The sequence below is a fragment of the Abramis brama genome (assembly GCF_963993115.1).
Source record: "Abramis brama genome assembly, chromosome: 16".
Lineage (NCBI taxonomy): Eukaryota > Metazoa > Chordata > Actinopteri > Cypriniformes > Leuciscidae > Abramis > Abramis brama.
Genome location: NC_139978.1, coordinates 28,916,241 through 28,930,818, shown reverse-complemented (window position 1 = coordinate 28,930,818; position 14,578 = coordinate 28,916,241). Strand labels below are relative to the sequence as shown.

Here is a 14,578-nt window from a genome sequence, read left to right as displayed (position 1 = left end):
GACAAGGAAGCCCTGTATAGTATGATGATGAATTTGGTTGACTAGTCAATTAATAGTGACCAATCCCTGAAGTTTACAGGTATTGCAACTATCTATTAACAATTTATTCCCCTTAATCTGTGATTATCATAAAAAAAACTGCTTGCTCATTGAAATCACACACAAAGTTCAGTTTGTTATTTAAAATTGCACATTAAAACCAAAAAATATTCGACTAATCATTGCATTCTGCCCAAATGTAATAATAGGATGTTCTTACCTGCCTGACAATGTATGTATTTCCATATCACACGTCATCGGCACGTTCCATGAGGCTATGCAGAGTTGTGGACAGAAAGTCATAGAGCGCAGCAAACAAACAGCAGCCGCCTTTTAAAGTTCCCCCTAAACCAAAACAACAAGCTTATGCTGCGTTCACTCCATAACTACCGTAATTAAGAGATGGCCACCCATGACTTTCTACTCGGAGCGGTGCACGTCCTCAGACTCGGATTTATGCTTTTTTTATTTCGACACTATCAACGCCAAAATAAATCTGCAGCAGTCAGGTGGTACAAGTCAGCGCTCTTTAAGTTGTTTACGTTCATTATTATTGTCATGTTATTTGCTTTGAGACATGAGGTAATGTAATGCCGTCTCTCTTGACGCTTTGCAGACTATGCTCTGGCTGTGCGGCGTGTTCATGTGTTTTGGAGGAGGCGTGGCTTTGGAGATGCTCTGCAGGGAGGGTGGGATCTTATGATTTCAAAGCTAGCTTGCTAGCTGCTCTAAAATTGCCCACCTTACCTTTAAGTAAATGAATGTTGTTGCTAGTAAGAACAAAAACATAATATACAGTAGTTCATCAGCCCTTGTTCAACTGGTGTGCAATCTCAGGTATTTTTTAAGTTGGAACAATCCGTTTTATAATAGGGCTTTAATTGTCCTAATGAGCACATCTGCCTTGACCCATGTTATTGATTTTTTATTTATTTTTTCTCCATCATTCCCTTATGTGGTAATATTGCTTTTTGCCTTGGGATTCAGCGTGAGGGTGAGAGACACATCGGGTCAAAAATCCCTGCAGGCTCCAAGTTGTAATATTTGATATGAAATCAAACTGAGAATGAGAGACACGCTGTGTTTTCGCCAAAGGGACACGCATTGACTGCAGCTGGGGCCTTCTCTCCTCTCCCGGGATGTCTTGGTCCCTGTGGACGTTTTGCTGTTGCCTGGATACGGTTATAGAGTCGCTTCTCTTCCCCCCTCTCAAATCTCATTGTAGGTTCTAGTGTAGTACCACATTCATTCTACCTGACAGGTCCCACAATGCTCTCTAAACCCCCACTGAAACGCGGACTGTCACACATGGCAACACCATGACGGTTTTCTCTCTCAAGGGTTTCTGTAGTGAGGGGTGAATGGAGCCAAAGAACATTACCCTTGTTTGATTTTTAATGTCATTTATTAGTCAAAAATAATAATTAATAATCAAATAATAATTAAACAATAATAATAATAATAATAATAATCTGTTTCCATACATACAATCAAAACAAATCATATATTTAGAATTAATATAGAATTAATATATTCTTATAAATATTTATATATGTATTACATATTTATTACAAATGCAATCATTCATTGCAATTAATTCAATTAATTAATGAATCTGTTAATCTAATAGCCAGATTAGCAGATTAACAGATTAATTCAATTAATATGTTTATCTAATAGCCAGATTAACAAAACCTTTTTTTAATGCAAAATACCATTGTGTACATTCACCTTAATATGAAATTATTCATACAATGAGCATGTTTACATGCACACCAATACGCTGATAACTATTGAAATAACCCGATTTATCGATTTACATGCAAATCAACAACCTGGAGATGCAAGTAAACCACATTTACAAGACTATTAAAAAAACAGGTTATTCCCCGGTTGTGACGTCAAAATGTAAGTGAAAAAATCATGTGTTTCACTGAGAGTATTATATTTATTATGCAAGTTGTGATTTTAAATAAGCTAAAGCATTACAAAATCCCAGAGTATTTCACAATTTCAGTGGGAAACTTAGACTCATTCTCCTCTCATATTTGAACTGTACTACCTGTCCTTTGGCTGCATTAGATGAGAACACATTTTGTTTGCGATATTTCTCCTCCCCTACCACAAAACACTTACTGGATGTGCTTAAATCTGCTGTATAAGGATGCTTTCCTGTCACACATATCACACATGTGCACTTCAATAAGCTGGCAGAACACAGGTTAAGGTGTTTACATGCTGGGCGAAATCGGGGTTAGGTGCAAAAATCTAGCTGTGTTGATCAGTTTATTCTTAAGCCGTTCATGACCTTATGCCGTTAAAGGAAAACGGTTTAACGCGTTTACATCCCCACACTCATTATTGGCTTATTAAGCATAATTGGTTTAAGAACATGCATGTAAATGCACTCATTGACGACAAAATTAATTGGACTGTATTCCCACCTCTACTATTTGTTGTCTGTTAAAAAAGGGATTTAACATTACACTTTGAAGTGCACATAACATACAGTACGTTTCTTTTCACATCAAAACAAGTAACTCTTTGTTGATTATCAGTTTGATGCTTGTATTTTTGCTGCATCTGAAAAAGGATGCTGAGGCACTTTAGTTATGAGTGCACACAACCTATCAGAACCAGACTAAAAGAGAAGGGAAGTGAGTTTTTGTTTGATCTGTTTCATGAAGTGCATTTGAGGAAGCTTTAATAAAGGAAGTGCCAAACATCATTAATTCAGCTCGATGGGGGTCTGGGTTGTCTTCCTCCCTGAGCACACTCAACGGACCCCCCACACCATCCCCCATTCCATGCCGGAGCACAGCAGTAGAGCTTCTCTCTAGAGCTCCCACTGAAGATTCGTTTCTGTGTTCATTCCCTTGAGTTTATATTGTGTGGGACGTGGGGAGAAGGAAGACAGATTAGCATACCATCACTTGTTTTGCCTGTTTACCGTGGCCTACTTTAATTCTCTGATGCATAAAGTAAACACACTAGACAGACTCCTTGTTCTCTTCATGGTTGTGTGAATAACTTTAGTTTTGATGTTAAGGGATATTCTAATCCCCAATGAGTGCTTTTTGTTTGATCTATTCAGAACATGAGCAGTTTTTCTCTGAGAGTTCTAAAAAGTTCTTTTTGTTGCCCAACAGGAGTCTGGTTAAGAAATATTGCCCCAAGCGCTCCAAAGAGGATGAGCCCAGGTGAGTTAAATTGCAAACATTTGCTTGCTCCAAAGATTTTTAAGTGGTTATTTTGACAGCTATTTATGTTTTTAATGGCAGCTAACAAAAACATGATATTATTGGATATAGCATATAATAGCCTGTTACACGTATCTTTAGAATGCTTGATTCTGATTGGTCAGTCCAGGCACTCGTTGTCCTGAGAACAAGACTGATTTCCTACTTAGCTAGGCTAGTTTCGTGTCTCTCATATCACTCTGCAGTCTCTTTCCTCATAGATTAGTCAATATCTGTCTAAAACTAATACAAATATTTTTGTTAATTGAATAAAATAAAATATAAATAGTATATGAAAAAAATGGAAATAAATAAAAACTGAACTAAAACTGAAAGACAAAATAAATTAAACCAAAATGAAAAAAAAAAACGAAAAAAAAACTTAAAGGATCCATGGCTTGAAAATTAAACTTTGAGTTTTTTTAACATTAATATGAGTTCCCCTAGCCTGCCTATGGTCCCCCAGTGGCTAGAAATGGCGATAGGTGTAAACCAAGCCCTGCTCTGCCTTTGAGAAAATGAAAGCTCAGGTGGGCCAATCTGGAATCTTCCCTATATGTCGTCATACGGGGAAAGGTTACCTCCCCTTTACCTTTGCCCGCCCAGAGAATTTGGCCCGCCCATGAGAAAATGAGCTAGGACCGTGCGAGCACGATATTGTTTTTTCCTCGAGAGACATTATGGCTTGCAAACAAGCGAACCATGGCAGTTGCTCAGTGTTTGGCTGTACAAATGAACATCAGGAGTAAAACATGGGTTATGTGTAATATGACTTCAATATACGTGGACAACTTTGTCATTAAAAAATGAGTCAGAGTACAGTCTTCTCTAAACTACAAAGATTACTGATGTAGATGCTAATACAGCTTTAGAACGATAGCAAATCAGAGCAACATGAAAAGCCAACAACGTAGTCTAGCGTTAGCTACATGATAATAACTGTAACAGCATGCATAAACAAACCAACTAAAGTACCGTATCCAGACACAATATTTTAAACTAACCATTCGGAGACGTCCTGCTGTAGCCGCTGAGTTGCAACTTCAGGTGCTTCTCCAAACTGGAAAGCTTGAACGACTGCGTGTCTACGAGCCATTGCGATACATCCACTCACTGTAAACATTAGCGCATGGTACAGTGGCTGCAAGCTGGTCAAGGCCACACCCCCACCCTCCACCTTGCCCTGCCTTTCTCCTCCTCATTAGCATTTAAAGCTACAGACACAGAAATGGCACGTCCTACGGCAGGGTTCACCAATCTCGGTCCTGGAGGGCCGCTGTCCTGCAGAGTTTAGCTCCAACCCCAATTAAACACACCTGAACCAGCTAATCAAGGTCTCACTAGGCATACTAGAAACTTTCAAACAGGTGTGTTGGAGCTGGTTGGAGCTAAACTCTGCAGGACAGCGGCCCTCCAGGACCGAGATTGGTGAACCCTGTCCTAAGGAAAGCTCATTGTGGGGCTGGCTCGTAGTGGCTGTAATTCTTCACCAAGGCTGAATTTCGGGAGAGAGACTTCAGATACAGTATTAGGGGACCACTAAGGCCTATATAAAAGCATCCAAAAAGCAGCATGTCATAGGACCTTTAAAATGATTAGCCTACTATACAAATAAAACAAAAAGCTAATTCAAATATTTAAAAAAATATTTTTGTATTGAGTAATACTAAAATAAAACTCACTATCGATATTCTAATACACTCAAGCTGTTAGATATATTCATTACCGTTGGATTCAATGACAGAATGAAATCCATTTGTTTCACTAAAACATTTTATACATTCTTACTTTTAGCTCATGGCATTATTTCACTGTACATTTTGGCTGTAGTTGCTTTCCTAACCAGCATGTTTCTACCCTGTTGGCTCTAGATTACGGTTGAAAGCAGAAACGGGGGAGTATGCGATGGGTGTCAGCTCGAGTCCCTCCCATATCCCGTAATGAATTCCATTAGATAGGCATAATTTCTCCTAGCCTGTGTTTTTGTGCATTCCTCATGTAGTGTACAGACAGCCCGCTGATTAGAACCCAACCCTGGAGGTGGGGGGGGGCATTTGCTTTGGACAAAAACATCTCCGTCCAGCCCTTGCAATACACACACATCCCTAAAGAGGAGAGACGAACATCTTTTTGTGTGTTTGTAAAGGGGGATTTTTAATATAGTGAGCTAGTCAAGCCTTACAGGCTGGCCCTTAGTCAATATCAACATACAGATAGACTAGAGACTTCCGGCCCCCAGGGGCCATGGCGGCAACCTGAGGAGAAGCTGTGTGCGACTGCTGATAAACGCAATTCATTTTTAATGAGGGCATTGAATGTCCAAGAAATTGTCCCATATCAGAACGTAAACCTTTAGTTCAGATACAAGAGGTTCAAAAGTTCTAAAAATACATATTAAGGTCTTTTAAAGTTTTCTAATATATCTAAATGTGATGGCAGTGGGTTTTACACTGACAATTCAATTGTGTTTATGTCAGCATTTTATTAGTTACCCTGCTTTGGTCTTTGAAAAAAAAAAAAAAAACCAACAACAAAACATATCAGTTGACTTCTAATGCTTATATTCAGTTTGTCATTTTAACGAATCGAAATAAGCTTGCAAAATTTGATTTGTTTTAATGGCAAAATTTGATTTATTTAATTGAACTGGATATTTTTGGCAAATATCAAATTGAAAGATCATATAGTTTTTATTGCAGTGCTGTAAGAATCATGTCTTTCTATTTTTTTTTTGTCTCTAAAACAATTAAATAAGTAAAAAAGTCAATAATATTTTGATTTTGCCATGGAAATAATCATTGATGCTGATATGGAAATAAAAATAAACGAACAAGATTATATGTAGTATTTTTTTCATTGTATATTTTCCTCCGGCAGGTTCACATCCTGTCTGTCATTCTACTCCATACTGAACGAGCTGAATGACTATGCAGGTCAGCGAGAGGTCGTTGCCGAGGAGATGGGGCACAAAGTGTATGGGGAGCTGATGAGGTACTCACAGGACCTGAAGGCTGAGAGGAAACATGTGAGTGCCAAATACATACACCTGAGACACTGGTGCAGTTCAAGACAAGTTGTATTTAAACATTTGTTTGTTGCGTCTGATCAACAGCATCTCCAGGAGGGACGGAAGACCCAACAGTATCTAGACCAGTGCTGGAAACACATGGACAATGTAAGTAATGTACTGGTACTGGTACGGGTACTGGTATTGGTTCAAAAAGAAGTACAGAATCTGGAAATATGTGCAGTCTGTATGATAGGATTGTGTGTATGCTCATACATCCTTGTTAATCAGGCTTTTTTTTTCTTTTCTTTTTTTGACTGCTTGATACAGAGACATCAAAACTTGTTTATGTCATCTATCTTTATTTTTTAGTTATTTGTTGTAATTTAATTAGTGACTTTACTTTTAATAAATAATTATAATTATTTTTTTTAAATGCAGTGTTTACATAAATATTTAGAGATGATTTTTTACATTGTTTTATTATTCAGTGGCATGTTTTTTTTTGTACATTGGAAATGGGTAGCAAGAAGCATGAAATTTCACTTGCATGGGTATCAACCACAGAAAGTTTGGAATAGCATCTGTTATCAGCTATTGTAGTTTTCATTAATATTTTGAATTAACTTTGATTTTCTTATTTTCAGTTTTCCTTTTCTCAGTTGAATTTTATGCGCTTTTGTCATTTTTGTTAGCTGTTTTTTAAATACAAATTAAAAGAGAGTAGAACTTTTCTATTTAGTTTTACTTTTCTACTAAGTAATTTTAATACTTAAACTTATTTTATTCCAGTTAGTTGCCATTTCTAATTTTCTTTGTAGTTTTTCTTCTAATATCTATATTATATTTTATTTCAGCTTTATTTCAATGAACAAAAGCTATTCTTAATGTGCTTTTCCATTTGACTGTGCTACTATTCCATTGTTTTTCAATGTGAACGTGCACTAGACGGACATCTTTAACAGTGCGCTTTTTTCAATCTACTGATTGAATTCAAGGTACTGGTATCAAACACAGAGAGTTTGGAATAGCATCAGCCCTATTTAAGATTGATTGTGTTTGTACTGCTAGTTGCACAGTTGTGTTTGCGTCTGAGTGCAAGTGACCGATTCACAACCTCTCCTCCAGCTGTGACCTGGGGTCCAGATTTATACAGATCCAGATGACTGTGTGTGTTTATATGCAAGTATAAAACAGAAGAAGTGACAAAGACTGTTGGCAGTGCACAAATGGAAACCTTCCTGCGCCGCATTCATCTTCTCAAGCTCTTTCTTTCCATTCTCCCTCTCGCTCCAATTGATACCCTGCACTGCATTCCTGCATCCTGTACGTTTCCTGTCTGTCAGTGCGTCTCATAGAGTATTTTGCAGCTTTTAGGTTGCTGCAGCTTAAGGCCAGCAACAGCTGAATCTGGCGTTGAGAATGACCATGTCGTAATAACATAGGTATTCCTCTTTCTTGCACTGTCACGAAATGAAACACAGATGCTCTGGAAGCAGTTACACAAATTTCATTATCGCTCTCACTCTCAGTACTGTTTTGGATGTTTGTTTTTAAGATTATCTGTATTTATGTTGCTCCTAGATCAAATCCTGACAGTTTTTATGCAGGAAGGATTGCTAATGCTCACATAGCAGTGCAGGAAATGTTTCATGCCTGTTTTGAGAGCCCATCAACATGCGTGTCTCCTTTTCCGTATGGATTTCACAGAGTAAAAAGAAGTTTGAACGGGAATGCAGAGAGGCAGAAAAATCACAAATGATCTACGACAGGCTAGACAATGACATCAACGCCACAAAGTCAGAGGTGGAAAAGGTAGTTTCTGTGATCCTGATGTACTCTACATAAATTCTTCTAATTATTGACTGAACGTTGTCTGAACCATTTTGTAAAAACATTGTAAAATAGCACTTGAATGCAGTTTCTGGCCTAAGACTGGAAGTCGTCCTGAGGCCTGAGCTGTATTCCCGAAGCATTAGTAATACAGATGACCATTCATTCTGTCTTAGGCAAAGTCCCAGCTGTATCTGAGACAACACATGGCGGAGGAGAGCAAGAACGAGTATGCAGCCCAGTTGCAGAACTTTAATGCTGAACAGTGGAAACATTTCAACGTGGCCATCCCTCAAATATTCAAGGTGATGATTTCCCTGATCTTTAGTTTCTGATATTTTAATTGAAATGTTTTAGAGTTCTTGAAGTCTAAAGCTATAAAGATTATACTCGCTGAACAATAAGTAGTGCGAGTATTGCTAGTGTTTGTTTTATTTCTATACTATTATAGTATTCATTAATATTGTGAATTAGCTATGACTCTTATTTTCAGTTTTCTTTTTTCAGTTTAATTTTATGGCCTTTTTATCATTTTAAACAGAATTTAAAAGAAAATAGAATTTTTCTATTTAGCTTGAATTTATTTTAGTTTTAGTTTTAGTAGTTTTAGTACTTAAACTTATTTTATTCCAGTTAGTTGCAATTTCAAATTTTCTTTATAGTTTTTAAGTTTTCATGTAACAGTTATATTTTATTAAATGTTTATTAAACTTTTCTATAGTTTTTCTATGTAAACATTCACTAGACGGACATCTTTACATGTGCTTTTTTTCAATCTACTCACCTGCATCTCGTGTTTTTAACAGCAAAAATGCTTTCTGTGTGAACTCCTCCCTTAATGGCTGTCTGTTTAGTTTAGACTGTATTTGGTTTGTGACCATCCACAGAAAAGATCTAATAAATCAAAACGTCTCATTGTAGTTTTGTTTATGTAGTTCTGTAACCTCTGTGTTCATGTGCTTGTAGAATCTGCAGGACATGGATGAACGGCGGACGGTCAAGCTTGGGGAGACGTACCGGAGTTTTGCCGAGGTGGAACGAAGAGTCATTCCCATTGTCTCAAAATGCCTGGAGGGCATGGTGACCGCTGCTAAAAATGTGGATGAGCGTAGGGTAAGTGCTGAAACGCTTAAGACTTTTAAGAGTCATACAAAAAGGAATTGAGTACTAGTAAAACATCTATACATTTTATTATGAAATATTAGCAATATATAAAAGTTCAAAAGTTTGGAATCAGTAAATGCTTTTTTTAAAGAATTTAATACTTTTTTTCAGCATAAGTTACCGTAAAGACATTTTACAAAAAAGTATCATGGTTTTCCAAACATTAAGCAGCACAACAATGTTTTCAACATTGTTAATAAGAAATGTTTATTGAGCCACAAATTGGCATTGATTGCAAATTCAGCTTTGCAATCAAAAGAACAAATTACATTTTAAAAATAGTAAACAGTTATTTTTTATTGTTATAATATTTCATAATATTACTGATTTTACTGTATTTCTGATCAAATAAATGCAGCCTTGGTGAGCACAAGAGCTTCTTTCTTTCAAAAACAAACAAAAAATCTCTAAACTTCTCTAAACTCTAAACTTCTGAACATCTAACGTGCTTTGATTACCACCCTTCATCCATTGGTTCAAGTAACTTATTATGCTCCATTATGAACCCAAGGTTTACTCAAATGTAAAGTACTTCTCCCTGATGTCATTTTGTACCTATGATCTTGATGATAGCTCTAGTCCACTACACTGATAGAAAGAAGGGAGGATTGGAGACGGCGAGTAGGCGGGAGGAAGTGAGGGAGTGGATGATTGGGAGCATGGGAGGATGAGAGAATCATAAGTTGCTCATTTTCTTAGTGCTGTCGCCAGCGCTAATGCTTATGAAAAGGTCGCGTGTGGCTCCGCAACCGCTGATTACATTTTTATCTGCCCCATTTAGTCTTCCTCTCTTTCTTTCTTTTTCTGTCCTGGACTTGTTCAAAATGTTGGGGTTGATAAGGTTTTTTTTATGTTTCTTATGCTCACCAAGGCTGCCTTTATGATCAGTAAAAGCAGCAATATGTGAAATATTATTACAATTCAAAGGCACACCATATAACTTTTTTGCTTTCTAGCAGTTAAACAAAACTGCATGCATTTTGCGGCAGAACATTGTTTTGGTTGTGCTACGGCTCTGCGCGATGAGCAGATGAATATGACCCTTCACAATAGATAATGCTTTACAATGAACTCTCTGAACTGTTGGAGAGCTACATATGGCAATTTATCTGTTCAGTAAAATACCTTACTTGCTCCCACTATCCATGTGTTAGCAAGTTTTCCATCGTAACTTTCATTTTCAAGAGAATCTCTATTATTTATGAACAACTATATGTGCAGCCTCAAGTGGGTGTGAATCAATTTAAGTTAATGACCCTACCGACTTTCTGACCAGATCTAGTTAACATATAACAATCTGTACATATAACTATTTAGCAACTCCTAGCTAGGTTAGGATACCCCGCCAGATCTCTTAAATAATTTAGGATTGAATACCAACTAATTTATGCACAACTTTCTTTATTCTTGGAACAATTCTGTGTTTACGTTTTGACGAATTACTGTAATTTTAAGGTGGCAGCTTGAAGATTCTACTCAGAGCTGTTCATATCCTCAGACTCAGAAATGATCAGTTTCTTTGGTAACACCCAATAACACCATGCCACTCTTGTTTTTCCTATTTTCCCCTTGGACTCCAATGGTCGGTACTTGACCTGCCCAATGACGAATCATTCGGGTATGATTATGACCTGATTCTGTTCACGGTTTTATTTATGGGCTTGCTTATGTTGTTTTGGGATTTCCTAATGCCCTCTGCTCGAATCCTGAGGTCAAGAGAGCCTCATAGAGGCTGTTAAACGGGTGACATGAAGCCAGAGCTCTTTTGTAATGCTACCACACCCTGGTCAAACACAGTCATTCCAGACCAGCTAACCATCTTTCCTTGTGCCTACTTTCACAGTTTACAAACACTATAGTACTCACTGTTCCTTCATACAATTGCCTTAAATCACACCTTTTTTTTTTTTGTTACTTCATACTGCTACAGGTATGGACTGGTAACCAGAAGGTTGCTGGTTCAGTCCCTGAAATGAACAAACCATGAGCTTACACCATTATGCTCACGTTACTGTTTCTAAGGTTATAGCTTAGTAACTGAGTTGAGTATTGATGTTCAAGAGGGCAAATAAATAAAAGTTTAGTAGTAGTCGAGAAAGAGATATGTTATGCTGGTGACAGTTCAAGGAAATGTGTTTCTTTCGTTTAAATGAAATGTAGTCTGGCATTCAAAAGTTTGGGGCTTGTAAGATATTTATGTTTCTGAAAGTAGTATCTTATGGTCCCCGAGGCTACATTTATTTGTTCAAAATGCTGTAAAACAACCGTTTTCTATTCGAATAGATTCTAAAATGTATATATTTATTCTTGCTGTATTTTCAGCATCATTACTCCAGTCTTCATTATCACACGATCCTTCAGAATCATTTTTATATGCTGATTTGGTTCCCAAAAAATAAAAGTATTAATGTCTTTAAAAAAAAAACTTTTGAAAGGTAGTGTATTATACTTGCACTTGGCTTTAAATAAAGCATATCAAGCATGCTAAGCATATTGTTGTTGTCCCACAGGATTCTGGGATTGTAGTGGAGTCGTTCAAGTCGGGGTTTGAACCCCCGGTTGATTTCCCTTTTGAAGACTTCAGTCAGAACATCCAGCGAACAGGATCAGATAGCACCATCGGGACCCCCAAAACAGAGGGAGGCAAACCGGACCCCAAACACGCGATTAGCAGGACCAAAAACAAACTCTGGCTTTTTGGGAAGAAACCCAAGGTATTTTCATTGTTCAGCAACTTCTGTTCCATTGTAAAGCTCATTTGCTAAGAATAGGTAATAAATTAAAAGACCACATGACCGTCAGGCGCTCTGCTTTGGCTCGTGTGAACAGTAAAGGATTATATGGCTAGGTAAAACTTTAACTTCTGCTTTCAGGCCTAGGCTGTCAGAACCAACATAAACTTCCTGACCCTTTTGTCTTTTTTAAGAACATTTCACATTTTTTCCTTCCCTTGAAAGCAGTTCTTGTTTTTAAAAACCCTTCATTGTAATGAAAGTTAACACTTGCTTATAAAGCTACATTTAACAAGATAGACTTCATTCAATCAGTCATTTAACTAGGGAATGTAGATTTGCGTGTTCGTTTGTTTGTGTTTGGTTATTAGTTCACCTGAAATCTTTGTTGTCCCAGCTTCCCCCATCCAACCCTCCTCCTTCCCGCCCAAGTATTCCCTCTGGCAATATCCAGCCTCCTAAATTCACAAAAGAGCGAAAGGCTAACCATCAGTCTGAAGTGAGAAATGCAAAATCTATGATTCCATCCTTCCGAACTGTGAAAAGAGGGGTAAGAGTCGGCCTGGTGTGTGTGGGTTTGCCGTGATTATGACATTAGCGCTTGCCGCTTGCGCTTGGGCCGGTTTCTCTCACCCAAGGTTTAGCTAATTCCTGCACGCGAGGAAACAGCGAAATACGATTGTTTTGAGTGAAGGAATAAGGCTTTATCTGGGTCCAAAGAGCTGTGCCCATAATTTTTTTTAAGTTTGATTTGTTGCGTAAATCAGTGGAACACGGTGGTGGAAGTGTTGGGTGGGTGAATTTTTTTTTTCTTACTTTTTTCTTTCTTCTTGCTTTATTTTTAAAAGCGCATGCAAGTTTGCATATTACTTAATACAGCTCAGTAGCTCTTTCTGTAAACCTGTTCACACTGACATTGATGTTACAAGTTGCTTTGTGTTCAACTAAACCTTTTTTTACATTGAGATGATTGCTGTTGCTCATTTCTCTTATTGAAAATTGATGATTTGTAATTACTTGAACTCTGTAAATCGCTGTCATTGTGAACACGCCGTAAAACAGACATGTGAAGGGAAACGCAGGGAATGCATTTACAAATATTAGGGGGTTTTCTTCTGAATATACACGAGTATAGTCTGGGAGATTTCCGGTTTCGAAAAACTCTCCTTTGAAGATCTTTTAAATCCTGAACAAAGCTTTTTGGATAAATACCAAACTGATTTTGTTTACCAAAAATGTTTAACATCCAGCTGTAAATCTCTTTTGTAGAAAAATGCCCATCCATACAAGTCCATCCTTTTGTAAACAACAGAGCGAACGATGACCGCTCGCGTACAGTTTGATGAGGACGCAAGGAGATTTTTGCCATGGTTTAACATTTGTGAATGTCTTTTTAACTATCCGGATACAACTATTCTGAAATCTCACAAGCGTCATCTTTGTTTCCTTAACATTTTCTTGGCCTGGTACATCATTGTGCAACAAACCAACTGAATATTTACAAATTTATCAAGTTATTATAGATGCATATTGGATTGCTGTCATTAGTTAAATAATCTGTTGTGGTGGCAACTCTAACACTGCCGACTGCCATAATAATGGATTACCTTTCCCTAGTAGTTCAGAATAACTGATTCGAAAACCAAATGCCACTATATTACCTGTTCTTCTTTTAGCTTCTACTTTATAACCTAGCTTAAATGGAAATGTTGAAAACAAAGATGAGGTTGTGGTTTCAGGCTGGTTCAGGTTTTTAACCAGACTTCCAAAATGTCTCTTTTGTGGTATTGACAATGTTAGACTAACATGAACTGCGCTGGAACTGCAGTAGGTCAGACCTCGATTAAGACCTGCTTTATCCTGATGGTGCCGTTCTGTGTGAACGTGACTAAAATCATCAGTCAAAATGCATTCGATTGACTGATGTTGATGAGCGATTTGTTGTCTTTGTTTCTTTTTGAAATGGCGTGACCTAACCTTAACCTCTCAGTGGTCTTTAAAGCTGGTAAGTGATGTGTGTTTTGGACTGCTGTAGTATAGATATGAAGTTTGAAAATAGACTTGAGTATTTAGTTCTAGGATGCTGTGACTGCATTGAAACCCCCTCCTTCCTCATGCTGTACAGCTTAAAGATGTCTTTCTTATAGTGTGGCTAAATGTTTATAAACTTTCAGATGAATTGCAAAATTGGAATGTATTCAAACTATCAGGCCCATTAAGCTCTAGGAAGGACATCTCTCTCTAGAGCGACTGTCTACTATGTGCACTGCAACTGTGTCTGGAATAACCTATATTTGTACAGGCGCCAACACTAGAGGATCTCAGCCATCTTCCCCCTGAACAGAGACGCAAAAAACTTCAACAGAGGATCGATGAGCTAAATAAAGAACTACAGAAAGAAATGGACCAAAGGTAGAATATAAAGCAATTTCTTCACATGAGCAGAAAGACCAGAATTTTATTACATACTAAAAACCATCTAATGCTGGATTTTGTTTTTTAATTTAGCATAATAATATTAATTTATTTTAATGTATTTGAATTTGAATAGCTATTATTGATTA

At 37.4% G+C, this 14,578-nt stretch overlaps 1 protein-coding gene across 4 annotated transcripts in view; it reads left to right on the top strand.

Annotated features, from left to right (window-relative positions):
- fnbp1l (formin binding protein 1-like) overlaps nucleotides 1-14,578 on the top strand; it is a 51,279-nt gene that overhangs the window by 33,137 nt on the left and 3,564 nt on the right. For 2 of the 4 annotated variants that reach the window (XM_084086621.1, XM_084086620.1), the window contains exons 3-11: nucleotides 3,189-3,239; nucleotides 6,156-6,303; nucleotides 6,391-6,453; nucleotides 7,996-8,100; nucleotides 8,295-8,423; nucleotides 9,085-9,231; nucleotides 11,793-11,996; nucleotides 12,412-12,564; nucleotides 14,317-14,426. In XM_084086621.1, the coding sequence (XP_083942747.1) occupies nucleotides 3,189-3,239; nucleotides 6,156-6,303; nucleotides 6,391-6,453; nucleotides 7,996-8,100; nucleotides 8,295-8,423; nucleotides 9,085-9,231; nucleotides 11,793-11,996; nucleotides 12,412-12,564; nucleotides 14,317-14,426 (1,110 nt within the window). The remainder of the gene's footprint in view (nucleotides 1-3,188; nucleotides 3,240-6,155; nucleotides 6,304-6,390; nucleotides 6,454-7,995; nucleotides 8,101-8,294; nucleotides 8,424-9,084; nucleotides 9,232-11,792; nucleotides 11,997-12,411; nucleotides 12,565-14,316; nucleotides 14,427-14,578) is intronic. The other 2 variants (XM_084086623.1, XM_084086622.1) reach the window with 1 other exon arrangement.